The 22434-nt window shown below is 34.3% G+C and overlaps 1 protein-coding gene across 1 annotated transcript; it reads right to left on the reverse strand.

Moving 5' to 3' along the window:
* Positions 1-2645: 2645 nt before the first annotated feature.
* Positions 2646-10608, reverse strand: LOC148300766 (lipase 1-like). Its single transcript, XM_088274341.1, has 7 exons — positions 10428-10608; positions 9273-9384; positions 8147-8384; positions 6846-6944; positions 5056-5137; positions 3288-3430; positions 2646-2831 (listed from the first exon to the last, which is right to left on the reverse strand). The coding sequence occupies exons 1-7, from the start codon at positions 10606-10608 to the stop codon at positions 2667-2669; spliced, it is 1020 nt and encodes a 339-aa protein (XP_088130467.1). The 3' UTR covers positions 2646-2666.
* Between the last annotated feature and the right edge of the window lie 11826 nt (positions 10609-22434).

Raw genomic sequence — 22434 nt, forward strand, 5'->3', positions numbered from 1 at the left:
TTTCTCAATCCAACATAGATGGCTGTTGTGAACTCGTATGTACTGTGTCACAAGATTGATCAAATATATCGGATAGGGTGGGCTGATTTAACTATGAAAGGGGTCTACAATATAATTTAATTAAGAAAGGTGTGTTGAGATGGTTTGGACACGCAGAACAAATAAGTGAGGAAACAACGGTAAAATACATTTATGAGGCGAATGTAACTGGAAAAAGGAGCAGAGGAAGACCGAGAAAAATTTGGCACAATCAGGTATCCCAAATACTTGAAAGCGGTCAGGTTAGGAGTCGAAACAATCGGCAGGAATGTATGAGGAGATGCATGAACGTGGATGAGGCAAAGAATGTTTGCAGACATTGTGAGACAAGACAAGACAGAGTGGTGTGGCGTTCTGTTCTCTCTGCCTACCCCTTCGGGAAGCGGCGTGATGGTAAGTTAGTTAAGGAGTCTAAAAAGTTTCATTTTGGATTGCACATAATGTAAAAAATATTCCATACTACTTTCGGCCCTTGACCGGAGCTCAAAGTATTCGGAAAAGCCATTTTTGCATTTTGACTGATGGTAAATCGCAAAAAAATGGCTTTTCGAAAACTTTCTGATGTGGTTGAGGGCCAAAAGTAGTATGGAATATTTTTCAAATGTATTTTATGCTATGTGCAATCTAAATTACAACTTTTTAGACCCATTTGTCTTTGTTATAAAAAAAAATCATCTATCAACGGCCTACTCTTATCTAGGAGTTATAAAAATTTGAGTAGTGTGGTTTTAAATCGTGTGTAATATGGTGAATAGTGCACGTGTAAAAAGAGATCACTTAACCAGCATATTACGGGTCGTAAGCCCTGTTAATACTCAGACTTATATATTCTTCTTTAACTATGAGAGATGTAAAAAAAACATACATATATGAATTTTATTTACATAAACTTTTATTACCAAAGTCCGCCTGTACGGGGCAACGTTCGCCGGCTCAGCTAATGTACGTAATATGAATATTAATAATCGCGGAAATGTATGCTGACATTAAGGGCAAACTCTCAAACTGGATGACTCAGTAAGCGATCGCCTGCGCGGCTGTCAAACGTGTGACTGGGCACAATTAAATTGAACACACACATCTTTGATGACTCGGAACAAATTGACGGAACTGGGGTGCGAAGTTTTAATGCACCCACCGTATAGTCCAAATCTTGCACCGTCTGATTACCGTTATCTCGGTCTCTCCTAAACTTTCTTGATGATGGAAAATTGGCCAACCGAAGCGCCGCTGAACAACACTTGGACAAGTTTTTTGAAGATAAACCGCAGAAGTTCTACACTGATAGAATTATAGAGCTACCAGAAAAATAGCAAAAGGTCTCAGTTAATAATGGTACACATGTATGTCCAGCTGTTACCGCAACTCTTGACTTTGCTGAACCGCTCTTGTAAGAAATTCTTTTTCCATAAATGTTTCTTTTGTACGTCGCATCAAGGATATTATCGGTTATCTCATATGATACTGAGCTAATTGTAATAATTTTAAACTAACTAACTACTTACCAATACGCCACTTCCCCGCAGGTGTGGGCAGAGAGTGAATGGAACGCCACAACAATCTGTTTTAGCAAACAATCTTCGCCTCTCAATCTCGCCACATTCATGAATCTCCTCATCATTTTGTTTTGCTGTTCTTTCTTCACTCGCTTGCTCCACATGTCCAAACCATATCCAAACTCCTTTTTTAGTTTAAACGATAATGCTTATCTTAGCCTTGTATTCATTCCTTATATCGCTATTCGAATATCATTATCATCATACATCGTTTTGCGCACATTTGTCTGAGATATCGCATTTCGACTGCATTCTGTCTACTTCTTCTTTCGCCAAATCCATGTTCCACTTCCATACGTTAGGGTTGGAAGCAGTACTCCGTTGTGTACTGCCATTTTAGATTTCGCTGAAAGGTTTTTATTTGCTTTTACAGATTTCAATGCACCATTCACTCTGATCCCAGCATTCACACTCATTTCCATATCTCTATCAATCTTTCCTTTCCTAGAGAACCTATATTCCCAAATACAATACAAAATCATCTATCTGTTCCATAATTTCCCCATTCACTACTATTTCACACCCAGATCTACATTCATCTCATTCAAAATCCATAACTTTAGATTCATCAGCAAATCGCTTTCCTTGCACACATTGTATACCTTTGTCACCATCTCCTGCAGGTCTTTTCTGCTATTGGCAAGAGGCACTTCATCATCAGCATACAAACCGTAACAGACAGTCAAATTGTGTGACTGTCTTTTTGTAGGTAGGTACCGTAGAACGGGGCTACTTGAACTTTGATGTGGTACTTGAGCCCAGTACAAAAAAAATATTAAGATCGTGGTATCGATCGAAGTATCGTGACAATAAGTGTCACCTGTCAGGGAAACAATGAATCATGTCAATACGTTCATTATTGTAGACCAAATACAGATTCAAATCATTTTTTATACTGGGCTTAAGTACCACATCAAAGTTTAAGTAGCCCCGTTCTACGGTACTATTGAAAAAAAAAGTCATTAAATAATGATTTATTACACGTTTTTTAATAATTAAATCACACATCAAAGAGCATCAAACTCCTTTTTTTGTGGTCTCTACTGTTAATTCCTCTTTTTCTGTGGTGCATTATAAGTGGAACCTTCTGATAGTGTTGATGACATCCTTGTTGAGAAGTTCGTATAGATCATTGTGGTGAATGAAGTCGCCGTGGTTGAACTCTATCCAGGATACCGTATTTAAAACCACATCATCGTTGGTTTTTTTCAAAGTATCTTTCAGAAAAATACAATCCTGTAAAATTTACATACATTAATGTAAACAATTGTGTTTAATAATTAATTAGATTTATTAAAGTCAATTATAACAGAGCTCACCATTAGAGAAGCCTAGGTGTAACAGACATTAATTTAGGTAGAGGAAAGGTAATTGAGATGGTATGGGCACATAGTACGTAGAGAACCTGAACATATTGTAAACCAGGCGATCGCCTTGGATCTTCCTGTAAAGTCATCTAGAGGAAGACCAAAAAATTCATGGATGCTACAGAAAGATAACGTAATAAGGCATGACCTAGGCAATGTTGTCCTTGATAGAAAGACCTACAACCTGAGAACGAGGAAAGCTGATTCCATGTACGTGATTATAATCCAGGATTCGGACCTCACGTACAAATATAAGAGTTTTGGCTCAATAAAAAGCTTCTTCGTCTCACCAATAATAAAACAAAATATTTTAAATTTAACTTACTTCCATCGTGATGAAGTCGTCGTTTTGTGCGCAGAAGAGGGCCACCGGTGCCCTGTTGGCAGTGAGATTATAGCTCGGTGGAGTCAAGCTGCCATAGCGTTTCATGTTATCCTGTTTCCCGTAGTCAAACCAATTCAAGGTTGCTAGATTATTCAATACAAAAATAATTACAACCTTCAAATATCAATGCGAAAACTAGACGCATTTGAGATTTGGTGCTGGAGAAGATACAACATTTTAAGTGTGTCAAAATACTACTTCAAAAATCTGGATTCTTTCCAATTATAATCCAAATTTGTGAACAAGTATTCGGACACCCATTAAAAATGTTGTTAAAACATTAGCTGGTAAAATTATAAGCGAAAATAATATGATGAAAAGGATATTTTCTGGCGTTTCTCATGTAAGTGATTATAATCCAGGATTCGGACCTCGAATACAAATGAAAGAGTTTCTGCTCAATAAAAAGCTTATTTTATCTTACCGATAGATGTCTTTAGTGAAATTCTGGTGATTCAAGTACAATGTTTTGAAATTGGACCATATATATAGAACTTCCAAGAATTCGATTAGTGTGGTTGTCCATAATGGGTAGAATTGGTGAATGTTACACGTCGTAAGCCCCATAAATGCCCAGACGTCCATATTCTTCTTCATATACGTTGAGATGTCAAAAAATACTGGAAGTAGATGTTTTCAATCCCATGGACAGCAAAGAGAACAAACGTATCGATATTGAAGCATATAAGGATCATGGATCTTCTTTCGAATTTCGCCAAAGACGAGTTCTCCAGTTCTTCGGCCACATTGCTCATGGACCACCAGACAACCTAGAGAATGTAGGAGGCCTAGAACCTAGAGAGCTAGGGGTAGATCTCCAACCCGATGGACCAACCAGGTGAAAGAAATCACAGGCCTCTCCGTTGCGGGAGCTGTAAAGACAGCACAATGCAGGGACCAATGGCGGAGTGTTGTCCGAGGTTTCAGAGGAAGCCAGCAGGGGACAATTATTAATTAGCAATGAAGGAAACGACCAGAAAAGATTCTATGCATCTATGTGTTAATGTGTATATGTGTCGCCTACTTTCAAAATCCGCCAGATCCATGTAAGACGATTTTACAAGAAATGCAAAATTCTCCGGGTAACATTTATGTTTAAAAGATTTGTCTGTCTTTAGATAAAATATTATGAAATAGAGGATTTTCCCTTTTTTTAATTTATTCAGTATTTAAAAAAAACACGAGACACAAACCGATAATGAAGTCATCTTAATTTTTGACCTATCCCCGCTCTCTGATTGCCCTATATGGGTCAGAAAGCAAGTTCCATGAATATAGCGGAATTTGAAATACAACTGTTTTTAAGTATTTTTTAGCAGAGTTTTCAAGTATCTAAATATTTTAAACAACAAAACCCACAATTGACATTCCGAAAGAGAATTTATTTTATAATCTTATAAAATTGGATCTGGCGGATTTTGAAAGAAGCGACACATATCACTTCTACGTCTCATTGTATAAGATAGTTTCCAGAAGCAATAGAAGCGATTGTCATTTGCGACTTCTCCTGGAGAGTGAATGAAGATCTTCGAATGATTTGATTTAGTCTGCGAGACGTCTTAGTAAAAATCACCTACCATATCGATGAAAGACACCATAAAAGTTTATAGTTTTCAATTATTTTTTTCTATTTTTTATTTAGTTTGCCACTATTTCTTACGATCTACATAATGTTGAATATGGTTAACAGTTAGATATTCTGCAATACCTTTTTGAGCTAATTGATAAAGGTGGAATAAACTTTTTAAACTTATTGGCTGGACATTCGCGGCTAGACTTGACGCCATTTCCTGGAAAAAAAAAACGTTTTCTTCATGTTACAATAAATAAAAATAAAACATCCTTATTATGTTGTAGAACAGAGCGAAAGTTAGACTCCTGTGGCACACCCACAGGTATGCTTAAATATGTAGCCGTCTGGCCACGCCATTTGGTGATGTCAGGTTGACAATACTGAATTATACTGCTACTGCCAAGTTGACAACACTGAGCGGATTCAACAAAAGCGGCCAACCGGAGCGCGCCAACGAGAATCGCCTGCCATCGCTTGATTGTTAAAGAACGTATATTTTAGCTTCATATTTCATTCAAAGTTCAATAATCAATTAGATAAATTATAATAAGTTAATTTCAAATCGTTATCAAATCGTGTAAGAATTTTATATCAATAAACAAACTGTAAGCAAGCATTTCTTTTAAATATCCTGCTCTGGCATCCCGTCAATCACACACACACAGGGTTTCCAAATTGGTGACCTCCGTTATACCACGCACGCACGAGGTGGCCATAAATACAATAAAAAAACAATGCAATACACTCGATAATGTTAAAAAGTTATCTGATCTAAATCATCTATGGGAAGAAAAACTCATTAGAACAGTGAAGATATGTTGTATGTTGCTGAAGTATGCGTAAAAGTGCTTTGGTCACAAGCAGGGTTACCAATCTGTGGGGAATTTCCCAAACTGCGGGAAATCTCAAGTCGATTGGGGAATTTTTGGGGAGACATTACTATTTATTATTAGAATCCTAACTGTCCATCAATCCTCCTCCCTTAGTTTTTCCCTCTACCTCCTTCCTACAACCCCCTTTTTCCTTTGCCCTCCTTATTATCATCTTTTGTAATTTAAGTTTTTTTTATGTGCAAGTACTATCTACCCTCTGATTGCAAACAGCTATATATGGTATCAAACGTTTTGATCAATATCACTAGTCTGTTTTTGGTTGGTTGGAAGATATTGCTTTTAAGCAATAAGTCCGCCTATGTACTTATTTATTTTCTGTACACGAAGTTTAAATGAATAAATATTGAGTATGATTGAAAGGTTTTGTTACTGAAATTGAGTCTATGAAGAAACATCTTCGTAAAACAACAGTTTTCGAAGGAGTTTCTAAGACACTCGAACTAATAACCACTAACTAACACCAGGACTAATAACCCTGTCTTAACTGACCTGTTAACCCTGCGCATGACTGATAACCCTGCCTTTACTGACCTGTTAACCCTGCGCATGACTGATAACCCTGACTTTACTGACCTGATAACCCTGTGCAGGACTGATAACCTTGCCTTTACTGACTTGATAACCTTGCGCAGGACCTTGCAAAGACCTGATAACGCTGCGCATGACTGATAACCTTGCCTTTAATGACCTAATTACCCTACGCAGGACTGATAAACTTGCCTTTACTGACCTGATAACCCTGCGCAGGACCTTGCAAAGGCAGTAAAGGCAGTCAGTATATAGACTGGCCCGATAACCCTTTTGACCTAATAACTCTGCGCAGGACTGATAAACTTGCGTTTACTGACCTGATATGATAACCCTGCTCAGGACTGAAAACCCTGCCTCAGCTGATCTGAGAACCCTGTACTGGACTGGTAACTCTGCCTTCATTCAACTAAGGAAAACCTTATGTATCGAATGCTCTACCCTACACACTACTATGGTCCGGGGAGAGGGAATTAAAAGTAAGAAGTAGAGAGTTGGCCTCACCAAATTTTTTTGAATATCTCTCATTTGCATGAAGACAAAGATGTATTTGAAGAATGTGGTCGGCGTGATGTTGCTGACCCCCCACGACATGAGTATTTCCTGCAAGCAAAATAATAACACAACTTATGTAAAATACTTCTAAGTTAATTTAATCAAAACACATTTCTTTCATATTTTTATTTTACTTAGCTTACCAAGTAAAATTTAAATGTATTGTTAGTTAAATGTATCGCGGTACATTTCACATATAAATATAATATTTAACATTCTGTACATTTATAGTATAGTATCGACTATCACTATCACTCGAGAGCAATAGTCTTGTCTTGGGAGCTCTAAACAGCGCCTCGACGGTCCTGATCCCCGTCCAATCTTGTTTATTCCGGAGCCAGGAGATCTGCCCTCTGACCACGCCTCGTCGACCCTCTATATTGCCATTCATGATAGGTGCAATAGCTCGTGTTTTTTTCCTTTTAGCACAAGTCCTCCATCAACAATTAATCAACAAACTCATCACCTTAGTACAACATTATTAGAAAGTAACTTCAATGAGATGTTTTTGAGGATAACACTTCATTATTTGTATATATCGTAGTCATACAGGAGAAAGTGACCAAGTGTATTTTTTACAAAAAGGTGATCATTGACTATTTGATATCTCACTAGCTTAACATTGCCCTGAAAAAAACCACCAAATGATATTAAACTTGGAAGTCTAATATGTTGACTTTGTAGCCGTCTGGCCACGCCATTTGGTGTTGTCAGGTTGACAACACTGAATTATTAGGTTGACAACACTGAGCGGATTCAACAAAAGCGGCCAACCGGAGCGCGCCGACGAGAATCGCCTGCCATCGCTTGATTGTTAAAGAACGTATATTTTGTTAAAAATGACATTGCGGTTTATTTTCTTGCCAAGCAAAAGTGACTTAAATGGTCCTCCTGAATATTTTATGTTTTGTTAGTTGGTCACTTTTTCCTGTACAACTACGATATTACCTATATTATACACAATTACTTCTCTGTAATATAGCAAAAAATGCGAATTAAACAAATTGAAAGCAAATGTATTATTTTTATTTACTTTGAGTGTGATTTAGATTGCATTTTTTGAGAAATGTACCAAAAATTTTATGGTCATACGAATTGCCAGATTGACATAAAATTAGGGAACCAAAATATTTATTTTAATGGTAGAAAAACGTCACATTTTTTTATCATAGTAGCTGTAGTTATGAGAAAAAATGGTCAGAGTGGAAAAGGTTAGTCAAACAATCATTTGGAAATCCCAAGAACCATACCGGTATTCCCACTCTCGTGGCATAGTCAGCCAATGGGAACAGTTTCGACATGTGCACGGCGGGCCCCAGCGCCACGAAGGAGAGCACGCGAGCTGCCAGGTCGGGTCTGGTCGCGCACATGATCATGTAGCACGTCGTGCCCATAGAATGGCCTACGTAGTGCAGCGCGGGCGCGCCGGACACGCGCAGCACGAGCTCCATCATCGCGGGCACGTCCAGCTGCCCGTGCTCGTCGATTCTGTGGACAATTAATTTATAAACATACCTGATCGATAGAAAAAAAACGTATAACAATGAAGACGTCTAGATATACTACGTTATTGGTAAATATACGCAACGTGACTCCTAGACTCCATTCCATTCCGAAAAACCGTCGACCACTGAGAATGATATAATTACAATACTTTGAATGTATCATTAAGATATCGATCCTTTTTTACTCGCACGCATAACATATAACACATACACAGGCGATAAAAAGCAAAAACCTTCCTTTGCTAGTTTTTTGTTCAAGTATTCCCTACATCTGATAATACGTGTGACATCCCCTTCATCTCTTTCTTCGAGTTTGGGTATAAAAACTAGAATAAATGGATATGACGACGACGTTTTCAGACATCCTGATTGTTCCGGAAGGTCCATTTTGTTTATTCTTCACATTACCAGTATTCCTGAACATGTCCACCCACATCGTAATGTATAGGCACACGACCTTCAGGCGCGATATTGAATAGTTTTCTGAATGCACGCCGAGTTGCGATGACGGAACGGCCGAAGAAAAGGTAGGCCTCCACGGCAAACGCGCGCTCCTCATTCGTTCATAGCATGATTAACACTAAGCAAAACTAAAAAAATGAAGATCCTGTGCTTTCAAATGCGCTATAGAAACGCGTTCTAGGAGTAGCTGTCGTTTTGTGGCGAGAGTTTCAAAAAAGGTAGTGACAGCGCACCACCCTGTATATTCTCGCAGTATTGCCTCATGATTTTATTCCATTTCTTAAAATGGATTCTACCCCATAAATCTTCACAATGGGTAATCTGAGATAAAAGCCATCTTATAAAAAGTACTCTCTAAAGCTCGCACAGTTATGAGGAAAATTCCTTATTAGGTACATAATTTACATACCCAAAATCCCAATACGATGGGTCACTTTTGGACTTGTTTTCGTGCGATGTATGCCAGTTGCCCCTCAAGTTACCCAAAAACACGTCATAGCCGGCGTCAGCCAGAAGAAATCCTGCAAACATACAGGAAGTGTGTGAGAATGGTCGAAGGGTTGGATATCAAAGAAGACGATTAAAGGAGATGAATAAATAGAATATAATAAGTGAACGGGGAAATTTTGGAATAGGGAGATGATTTCCTACACAGCAGAGTCTCGGTTATCCGACCTACCGGTAAGACAATCACGGACTTTTTTACCCAAGCTATAGTTTAGTTTCGTAGTTCACTGCATTATATGTAAGTATGTAGCTACTGTAAAACATGTTTTATTACTTTGCCGTAAGTGCATTTTGATGTTTTAGTTTGTTACATTCAGTTATGTTACACGTAGATATTTGAAAAGTTTTCAATGTGCAAATAAAATTAACACATTTTCAATGTTGTTTTCATCATTTTCCCTGTTATCCGACCTTGCCGCGGACGGTTTAGGTCGTATAATCGAGGCTCTACTGTATTTCAAAGTATATTTATATAAATGAATGTATGTTTGCGATGACACATACAAAAGTTGTTGTGTGCATGTCCGCAATGGTTTCCGTAAAAAACGGGAGAAAAACAAGAACGGAAACAGAAATATGCGTAAAACTATTTTCACACTATGCGTTCACTTTGCCTACCCCTGCGGGAAGCGGCATGGTGGTTAGTTAGTTAATTTAGTTATATCGTTCAGATATCTTGCCCCATCTGATTTGGCACCCTCGTTATTTTAATAACCTGGATCCCTCTAAAGGTTGTTACTGATGGTTGATCCATGGCTAAGTAGGTACTCTCTTTTTTTCTCTATAAATTCATCTCTTGTTGATTGATTGATGGGAATTTGGATATGGCTAGAGCATCACTTAGAAAAAGATGGGCTGATGATATTGCCATAGCGCTCCAGAAAAGATGGGCCGATGACATAACCATAGGACCCCATGAAAAATGAGCTGATAGCATTGTACCCGTCAAGGATAGCAAGTGGATCGAAAAAGCCCAGACAAGAGAAGTCTGGAAAATACATATTAGAAAAAGTCTACATCTAGCAGTGAAGAGATGGCTGACAAAGAAACGCCTCACCTAGACTTCTGTTACGTCCCATGACAAGGAAGCCTTCAGAACCATCCATTATGCCGTGCACCAGCAGCACGGGCGGGCTCGGGCACGCTGGGCGGATACGCTGCACGCTGAGCAGGTGCCCGTCAGCCGTGCGCGCCACGTGCTCCTCGACGGAGTAGCCCTCGGCGCGCAATATCTCCATCTATGGAACATTTCATACACAGGAATATTAACAAAAAACGCGTTTGTCAGTAAATAAGGCTCTCGCTAGGTGGGGAAGGCAACGAAGAAGACAATGGTATGCACATGTGAGGAGAATGGAACCATCCAGACTCCCCCACATTGCATCATATCTGGCAAAAGTCTACGAGATAGGATAAGGAACACTAGGATAAGACAAGTATGCAATATCCAAGACATCGTTAGGTGGGGAAAGCAACGAAGAAGACAATGGTATGCACATGTGAGGAGAATGGAACCATCCAGACTCCCCCACATTGCATCATATCTGGCAAAAGTCTACGAGATAGGATAAGGAACACTAGGATAAGACAAGTATGCAATATCCAAGACATCGTTAGGTGGGGAAAGCAACGAAGAAGACAATGGTATGCACATGTGAGGAGAATGGAATCATCCAGACTCCCCCGCATTGCACTGCACAGGTAACCCTAAGGTATCAAGACTGCCGGGCAGACCATCAAAGAGATGGATTGTTTGCTGGGAATCAACATCGCAGAAGGCTAATTCTTTTCAAAAACAGGTCACAAGGCCTACACCAAGAAGGTGAAGATGGATTTTGAATAAACAAGCATTTTGAATAACGCTCACTCCTTTCAACAACGTCATATATCAAAAATCGTCAATATTCAGTTGTGCATGTTTGGATTGCCCAGAAAATGTACTATATCCCAGCAAAAGTGGCATATTTTTAACTTAATATTTACCCGCTACAGGGAAGAGAGTGTTGTTTTTGCATTTTGAAGAAAAGGTATTGTTTAATTATTTTTTTTAAATACACTAAATATTTTTCAAATTGAGAAAAAACCTTCAGGTTTTACCTAAAAAGATCTGTTGCACAGTAAAAAAGTATTTTTAATACATTATATTTTCAAACTCAAAAAACGTTCCCTTGAAATATCAAGTTTTTTTTTTATTATTTGTGACGTTCTTGAAAGGAGTGAGCGATATGTCGGAGGTAAATGCTGCATAGGAGCCAGACGTACATCATGGTGGTTTTACTGTAACACTTAGAAGCTGTTTATATCAACTGTAGATAAACTGATCGTCAAGGTTAAGATCGGGGGTCGAAGAGGTGTCGGATGAAGGCGGATCTCCTGGCTCCATAATATACACAGGCGGACAGGAGTATGGAGCGTCGAGTAGCTGTTTCGAACTGCCCAAAGTAGGGACACATTCACACAAGTAATAGTTAACGTCGGGGGGACCACACGACATGTAAAGAAGAAGTAGACAAAATAAGACTTGCCTTGATGACTGCTATTCTTTTTATGTATGCAAATTTTTGCACACCCATTTTGCGTGTACACTTTTTTTCTGATAATCAGAGCTGATAAGAACAAGTTTGCAATGCATTAATAATTTTCACATTATTATTAGTACTCACCGTAGTTTTGGGAATTGCCTTATGTGACGACGACAGTAGAGATTTCCATAAAATGATCATCAACAAACTTATTATTTTATTCATATTTTTATGTTTTTTTTATTTGAAGTTGTCCTTTTGAAATATACTCACTGTAAATTTAACTTTATCTTTTTATTTAATTTTATAAAAAAAAATTAGAATTAAAAAATTATATATATATATATATATATATATATATATATATATATATATATATATATATATATATATATATATATATATATAATATATATATATATATATACATATATATATATATATATATATATATATATATATATATATATATATATATATATTGTATAATAGGCGTATGCATATTAGAAGGCCGTTTGCTGATAGATGGAATTAGCTTTTGTATGTGCAAGTACTTGAAGTTGCCATGCATCGCTTGATGCTCTTATATATCAGCTGCCAAACGCATGATAAGTCGTTCGATTGCAGCTTCAACAAATAGTTTAACATCAAAAGACCATTCGCGAGAAATTTTGCTTTTCGCTGGAAGAAAACTACTACCGAAGCACATAGAATGCTCAAGGAGGCTTATCTCGAACGTGCTCCGTCAGGATAAAGCAAAAAATATACAGTTGGTCAACCATCAACATCACAATCAAAACGGAACTTCCAAGGAGAGAAGCCTTTATCTGCATCTGGTGGGATCAGAAAGATGCTGTGTATTTTAAGATTTTGAAACCCGGTGAAACTGTTACTACTGATCGCTACAGCTCATCAATTCGAATCGAGCTTTGGAGGAAAAACGTGCGGAATGGACCAACAGATATGGCAGTGTCTGTTGGCCCATTAAAAAAGTGATTTTGCTGCATGAAAATACCCGGCAGCGCGTGGCTAAGCCAGTCCAGGAAACGTTGGAACCACTAGTCTCGGAAGTCTTACCCTACCCTTCGTATTCACCTGATAAAGCCTCCTCACACTACCACTTGTTTTCTTCAATACAACACGGACTATCGAAACAGCACTTTGATTCCTACAAAGAATAGTTAGTCCAATGGATTTCTTCAAAAGCCCAGTTCTTCTACCACGGATCTCGTACTTTGCCAGAAAAATGGCGGAAAATAGTAATTACCGACGGTATTTATTTCGATTAATGTATTCTTTCCCTTTGATATCGAAAAATTAAATTAAATCATATTTAACAACAACAAAAAAGGCAGTTTTATACATTAATATTTATATGTATATATTCATGACACTATTTACTGACACTTCTCGTATAACACGACACTAATCAAATTGGCAGTGGGTCCGTATTCTAGCGAGGTGTTGACATTATATGTACATGTACATGTACGCTCAATATGCAAATACATATTGTGGGCAATAAATATATATAATTAATCTTTGCCTTTTAGAGAGAAAGCGTACCAATTACAAAATGTTGTGTTTTATCTTACGAAAACAGTTTTTTTTTTTCGGAATTCGGTAATCATTTAATAGATAATGATCACAAATTTAACCACAATAACGTAGAAATCCTAAAAATAATTAATACGCAAAGCCATAAACTGCAACATTTTGAAACAATAGAAACAATAGAAATGAAATGAAAAACAATGAAAGAATAGAAATTCATAAAAATATAAATAACAATAAACCCATAATTAAGAATTTTGGCTTTAACGCCCCCCCCCCCCTCCCTCAAATTAGTCCGTCATATCGTGGGTTTTACTGTAACTAACGTAATCATATATAATACATCAATTAAACTAAAGTTATAATTGATGACTCCGTCGAGGGTCTTCAATTAATCGTCGACAGGGTAAATAGGTATTCTACGCACATGGGGCTTACAATAAATGTTGCAAAAACCCATGTGTTGTGCAACAGCTCATACCTAGATGCCTAACTACCCTTGATGCTGAGCAACCAGTTCATTGAAAAGGTCGAGAGTTTCAAGAACTTGGGAGTGTACGCGACTGAAAATGGCAGCCTTCAAAAGGAACTGGGAGTGCGATTAGGACTTGCAGGGTCTGCATTTAACAGTATGAAGGCTGTCTGGATATCGAATTTATACTCGGTGAAGACCAAATGCCGCCTATACAATGCCTGCATTGGTCCTGTTCTCTTATACGGCTGTGAAACATGGCACCTTACTAGGGCCCAGAGCAGCCGTGTACTAATAACTTTGTAGTATTAATAACTAATAATACTAATAAAAATAAGCTTTGAGAATAGGTTTTTGTGGAGAACTTTAGGCGTGCGGTGGTTTGACTTGAGGAATGAAGAGATAAGGTGTAGGACGCAGCAAATCTTGGTCACAACTGTCGTCAAGAAAAGGCGATTCAGTTGGCTTGGCCATGTACTCCGCATGCCTCCTGAGAGCCTTAATCAAGCTTGCCTCTTTTACAAGGCATCAGGTCCGCGCCGCCCAGGACGACCACTGCTGACAATTCGTCGGCAGTTCTCGTCAGAACTTCGGGACGCGGATCTGACTTGGGAGGATGCAAGGGAGCTGGCAGCCGACAGAAAAGCCTGGAGACAGTATGCTCCACCTAGGGAGCGGATATGGTTTATTAACGTAATCATAGTTTTCTTTTCCACTGGTTTTGTGAACCCTCATGTCTATCTTGAATTTTATCGTTTTTTCTTCATTTATCAATATCGTTAATCGCATTTTAATATATTCAAAATATTCTTTGAATATGAATTCATATATATTCTTAAATATGTAGATTTGAATAATGTGTCTTTATTAACAAGATGAAATTGTCGTGTGACCTTATAAATTCAGAGATAAAAAATATCGCTTATACGAGCGGCAAGAGGAATTTAAATAAATAATGGAGGTTTAAAAACTTATGAACCATCTAAGTTTTTTTATATTATTATTTACTGGCAAAGCACCCGAAATTGGGTGATACATGAAACCATTTAAGTTGTTTTGATATTATATATCGACGGCCCCTACGTAAAGTACTCTATCTGTAAATCTGTTACTTTACGGGAGAGAGCTTAGAACAATTTTTCAATGTATTTTTTAATATTATTTATTAACGGTTTTATCTGAAATTCTAAACTAGTATTAAAAATTTAAAAACACGATAAAATAATGTATTAAATTGTTTAAAAACATTATGCTTTGTCAAAATTAAGTAGTTAGCGTTTTAGGAGTTCAGTTCATTTCGAAAATTCGATGTAGATAGCGTCTTCTACGCCTGAAAACTTGGCGTAATTAATTTTATATATATTTTTTGTTTGTTTATATTTGAAGATAACGGCCTGTTGATAACGTACACCAAATATCTCAAAATTGACAAAAATGTACTTAGAGCACTTTACGTAGGGCACGTCGATATCATCCTCATATTTCATGTTTTATACAGCGTTTGGTACAGTTAATTAGATCATATTTGGTACAGTAAATTTGGTAGACCAGCGGTCGGGGAATTTTTTAAACCATTACCCAAAATATTTTAACGTATGTCGATACTACCCCTCCCCCCATTTTGAAAAGAAGACAATGAATGCATATGTTTTGAATATTGAAAGCATTAATGTTGACCACATCGTGTCAAATAATCATTCATTCAATTTTGAAGATGGGATGGAAAATTTACATTTTAATATAATAATAGAACTAGTCAAATTAATACTTTGGATGTTTTATAAATAAAAAAAAAGCTGTTAAAAAGAAATTAAATATTATTAACAATCAAATAAACTTAAGTCGAAGTCCCATTTTTAATATTTTTCCCATAAAATCGAACCCAACCTAAACACTGTTATCCCTTTCCTTCCTACTTACCCCTCCTTCAAATACCATTACCCCCACCCCTATCCTTAAAGAAACCCATTAACTTGTACACTGTTTCTTTTATATATATATATATATATATATATATATATATATATATATATATATATATATATATATATATATATATATATGTAATAAAATAACTAGGTACCTACCTATACATTTTATTAAGTACTTACAAAAAGTACCTACATAAAACAGTTCTACCACCAGATGCCGCATGCGTCGCTCAGAATAAAACAAAAGACTTCCGATAATATTATTAACTGTCAGAATCAAATAGATAGATAGATAGATAGATATATTATAAAGATAAATTAAGAATAAACTTTAATTACAAAGCAACACATTGTTTATTTTATTATTATACACCCACTTTACATATTATTTACACTTAATTTTCAAAAGGAAAATATTACCACGTTATAAAACGACAATTTTGTTAATTGGAAATGGATTATGAAACATTAGATGTATTAAAACAATTACTACAATATGTTCGGAGTGAGAGAGAAAAATTGGAAGATGATCAAAGAAAACGATTAGAAGATAGTCAAAGAAGACCTGGAAATTTAAGAACTAGTGATAAAATTAAAAATAAAAATCATGTGAAAAAAATTTCTACAAAATATAAAATAAAATATACTCCAGAAAAGAAGAATTTCGAAGCAGATTGTGTGAGCAGGAATCCAGTATTAGAATCGAAGGAAAATGCAAATGAACAATTAAAAGTTGTAAATTTGGTTAAATTAGAAGATATTTTAAAAGATCAGAATAAAAATGAAGACATACAAATAACACAGAAACAGTGCTTGAAAAATGAAAATAAAAATAAAGTAGAAAAAACTTCTACGAAAGATAAAATAAAATATACTCCAGGAAAGAAGAATTTAGAAGTAGATTGTCTAAGCAGGAATCCAGTATTAAAATCGAATGAAAATGCAGATGAACAATTAAAAGTTGTTAATTTGGTTAAATTAGAAGATATTTTAAAAGATCAGAATAAAAATGAAGACATACAAATAACACAGAAACAGTGCTTGAAGAATGAAAATAAAAATAAAGTAGAAAAAAAATACTACAAAATATAAAACAAAATATACTCCAGGAAAGAAGAATTTAGAAGTAGATTGTCTAAGCAGGAATCCAGTTTTAGAATCGAATGAAAATGCAGATGAACAATTAAAAGTTGTACATTTGGTTATATTAGAAGATACTTTAAGAGATCTGAATAAAAATGAAGGAATTCAAAAGAAAAAAACAAATGGATTGAAAAAAACTGTGTCTACTTTAAAAGGGTCAAGAAAAAAAAATACAAAAAAAAAAGAAAGAAAGAAAAAAGAACGGAAAAAAAAGAAAGAAAGAAAAAAAAACAAGAAAGAAAAAAAAAAGAAAGAAAGAAAAAAAAAAAAAAAAAACTTTATCATATCACTAAACTTATACCAGTCCCTTCACTACAAGAAGATGATCCGGAGGACGAGTGAAAATTTTACTATGAATTTTCATCCCCAAGGGGGGAGATGTAATAAAATAACTAGGTACCTACCTATACATTTTATTAAGTACTTACAAAAAGTACCTACATAAAACAGTTCTACCACCAGATGCCGCATGCGTCGCTCAGAATAAAACAAAAGACTTCCGATAATATTATTAACTGTCAGAATCAAATAGATAGATAGATAGATAGATATATTATAAAGATAAATTAAGAATAAACTTTAATTACAAAGCAACACATTGTTTATTTTATTATTATACACCCACTTTACTTATGTTTAGTAATAAATTAAACACTGAAGAGGGCAACAGGTTGTTGCCGAAACTAGTTGGTTGTTAATAAAAATGTGAGTGGATCAAAACGCAAAGTCTTTTTATTTCTCAAAATAATATTATGTATAATATATTTAAAATAAAACCTTATTTTTTAATTAATTTACGCTAAAAAGAAAAAAATGTTTCATTAAAATAGTAAGAATGTAATAGACAAACAAAATAAAATTCTCAAATTGGATCAAATGAAAATTCAGGTTTTCAGGTTTCCTTTTCAGTTTTTGGAGAATTGATGTTGCTTCATGTTTGATACAATTACTTAAAATTTAAGACTTTTTGATGTACGAGCAATTTGAAAAGTCTTCAGCGTTTAATCGATTACTGAATTGTTTATATTTGCAAAAATACTAATACGTTTATGAAATAGCAAACTAGAATAATTTCCTTTTTACAAATGGAGTAAATCATTTTTACCCCATTTGGGGTAATTTACCCCGGTTCCCCGACCGCTGTGGTAGACCAATTTTTATAATTTCTAAATTCAGTCACATCACCCCACTACTTTACAAACTGCACTGGTTACGCTTTCCCGAAAGGGTTGAGTATAAATTTTCTCTACTCATGTATAAATCAATACATAATATGGCTCCAGAGTATCTAAGAGAGCTGTGTATTCCAGATGAATTGGTTGGTTGATTGACTGCTACGGGTAGAGCTCTATGGGTGATCTTACCAGCTCGGAAAACCGCACATGTGATAGAAGTAAAATTTCTTAAAAAATATAGAATAAAAGAGATTTAGTTTGAGAAACAGAGGCAGATAGAGAGAGAGAGAGAGAAAGAGCATCTAATAAGAAATACAAAATTACAACATTTTCTTTTTTTTTTGACGTTTTAATATAGATGAAGAAGAATATTTACAGGGCTTAGGGGCACCCACATAGACTGGGTTGTGTAATCACTTTACACGCGTGTAAATAAATTAACTGGTGAAATTGTGTGCTAAAATAAATTGAAAATCATGTTTTCAAGCGTTTCACATGTATGTGAATATAATTCAGGATTCGGACCTCACATACAAATAAAAAGGGTCTCTGCTTAGTAAAAGCTTTCATCAGAATAGATTTTTTTGAAATTGTAATATTTACTAAATAAAACTTAAATTAAAAATTTGAAAGATATTACCACAAAATGACAGATGAATCAGTTAATGAAAGGTCCGTGTCACCCTGTACTTGTGATATATTTTTTTACAGCCCATGTTTTCGACGTCAAATTGTCGAAAATATTAGGAGCTTAAAATACGCAAAAACGCTACTTTTTTTGGTCTGATTGACGTGATTACCTTTCCATCATTTTCAGGCCAACATTTTCAGTAGCCGGGCCAGATTTTAGAAACGAGATTTCCCACCGGGCCGTAAAACAAAACTTACTTTATTATTCAAAGCAAACAAGATATTTATATATATATATTTATATATATATATATATATATATATATATATATATATATATATATATATATATATATATATATATATATATATATATATATATATATATATATATATATATATATATATATATATATATATATATATATATATATATATATATATATATATATATATATATATATATATATATATATATATATATATATATATATATATATATATATATATATATATATATATATATATATATATATATATATATATATATATATATATATATATATATATATATATATATATATATATATATATATATATATATATATATATATATATATATATATATATATATATATATATATATATATATATATATATATATATATATATATATATATATATATATATATATATATATATATATATATATATATATATATATATATATATATATATATTTATATATATATATATATATATATATACATATATATATATATATATATATATATAATATATATATATATATATATATATATATATATATATATATATATATATATATATATATATATATATATATATATATATATGTGTATATTTATGTTTATTTTATACAGGATAATTTAACTATATAATTTTAATAATTTTTTTTCAACATTATTTTTTGGGATCTATCGTGGGATCAATTTGCTGCGTTTCTTATCATGGTGGTACGAATATGATAAAAACAATAATTTATCGCAAAAATTTACAACGCTTGAATGAACTTTTCTACTTCACACATAGATGGCGTTTTAAAAACGGACGTGGTTATTAAACCACATTTTGATAAACTGCGTCAGTTTTTAAAACGCCATCTATGTGCAAGTCAGAGAAGGTCATTCAAGCATTGGATTTTTTATCAACTACAAAAATAGGTTGCAAAGAAATAAACAAAAATATTGAAAATATGAACACTGTACCTATGATATTTATTCAATATTTAACAGGTAACATTTGACGTGATTATTTTTTTTTTAAAACACCGTTTTTGCGTTGAAAAAATAAGTATTTCTTCGAAATAATTATACGGTTTTGAAAAGAACAGTGTTATTGAAAGGTAAAGAGTTTAAAGAATTATAAAAATATATTATATATAACGTATTAAAAATAAAAATCAAGCCATTTATTGGACTTTTTACTGTGCAACAGATCTTTTTAGGTAAAACCTCCATTTGAAAAATATTAAGTTTTTTTTTAAATAATTAAACAATACATTTTCTGCAAAATGCAAAAACAACACTTTCTGCCCTGTAGCGGGTAAATATTAAGTTAAAAATACTCCACTTTTGCTGGGATATAGTACAATTTCTAGGCATTCCGAAAACACGCACAACTGAAAATTGACGATTTTTGATATATGACGTTGTTGAAAGGAGTGAGCGATATGTATCAACATAGGTGAAGAAAAAACTGGACGTCTGGGCTAAGGATCGCTCGGATACATATCGCTCCGCTCACTCCTTTCTGCAACGTTATATATCAAAAATCGAAAATTTTCAGTTGTGCATGTTTTCGTAATACCCAGAAAATGTACTATATCCCAGCAAAAGCGGCATATTTTTAACTTAATATTTAGCCGCTACAGGGCAGAAAGTGTTGTTTTTGCATTTTGAAGAAAATGTATTGTTTAATTATTTTTTTGAATATAGGTACTAAATATTTTTCAAATGGAGAAAAAACATTCAGGTTTTACCTAAAAAGATCTGTTGCACAGTAAAAAGTTCAATAAGTGGCTTGATATTTATTTTTAATATTTTTTTTATTTTCTTAAACTTTAAAACGTTCTCCTGAAAAATCAAGTGTTTTTTTTTGTCTATGACGTCGTTGAAAGGAGTGAGCGATATATCAGAACGTCCGCAACAAGTATTCCTACCTATTTCTCCTCTCCGGTTCCCTATCGCCGCACTAGCGTGCCGGAGAATACCTGATATCTGGTCGGCCAGGTGGGGAAATTGCCATACAACAGGTCGGCCCCCCCCCTCCTACCTTCCCTCACCCCCTCCCCCCGTCTGGCCCGCCGAGTGAGTCAGTTCAACAAAAACACCGTCTCGTGTCTACAGAGCCGGCCTTAACATTTTTTTTTCTATTTTACTGTCGACTATTATTACGTGGTTGTATTGGCAAAAAACGAAACTCGAAAATATGCAATTTTGACTTAATGATGCAGTATAATAAAGTTTTCAACGTTATCTAAACTGGCAAAATATTTATTTATAAATTTGGCGTTTAATTTATAGAACATCATTTTAATTTATGTATTAAATGTTATATCGAACACTGATTTTTTGATCCTACTAAGTTCTATTTTTTTTTTAAACACTTTAAAATCATTAAAAACATACGTTTGTAAATGCCATAATTAGGCGAAACGATTTTCACAAAAAATTTTTTTTTTTTTTTAAAAAATAAAATACGTTGTAGTAGTATTTAAAAAATCAGTTTCAATTAACATTTAATATATAAACGGGTAAGATACACTAAGTAGTTTTAATAGACTAAGTAGTCATATTTATGTGGTTTTAAACGAAAATTCAACTTCATGTTGAATAGCGGGTATTTTCTTTAGGCTAAAGGTTTTAATAACAGTGATTATTAAAACGGGGATTTTAGAGTTGAATTTTTATGCTAGTATGACTACGAAATGAGACTCATACATCTCATATAGGATTATTCATCCTACGGATGAATTATAAAAAATATTAGTACTATAAAAAAATATTCAAGTGATCCGTTCACTAACACCGGATCGATTGAACAATGGATATTTCATCGTGCGAGGAAGGAAAATTATCAACAACTTATCGATTCACGGATTTACTAATAAATTATCTAATAATCCAAACTGATAATGTCAGTGATGACGAAACCCGGTCACTGTTCAAACAAAGAAATGTAGAAAAAACTATATAAGTAGTTGTTATTTTATTATATAAAATGCATTTCCACCAAGAAATGTCAGTACAAAATACTAAATCTAATAAATTTTATCTTTAAAAAATCCGCATTAGTAGATCTGTATCTTTCAAGTGATCCGTTGACTATAACTAGATCAATTGAACAATGGATCTTTCATCGTCCGAGGAAGGAGAAATATCAATAACTCATTGATTCACGAATTTACTAATAAATTGTGTCCTGGACAGCTTTTTTTAGACTCACATTTCACAATTTTTCAATGTATTCACGAATCAGTCATTGAACGGTTGAATATGTGATTCAGTAAACCAATAATAATAATAATAATAATAAAACCCTTATCCGCACCCCAATGGTGCATAGGGCACTGCGTCATATAAACGCAGTGTTATCT

Source organism: Brachycentrus maculatus, unplaced genomic scaffold (assembly GCF_059751285.1).
Source record: "Brachycentrus maculatus isolate JH-2025_06_01 unplaced genomic scaffold, ASM5975128v1 h1tg000657l, whole genome shotgun sequence".
NCBI lineage: Eukaryota > Metazoa > Arthropoda > Insecta > Trichoptera > Brachycentridae > Brachycentrus > Brachycentrus maculatus.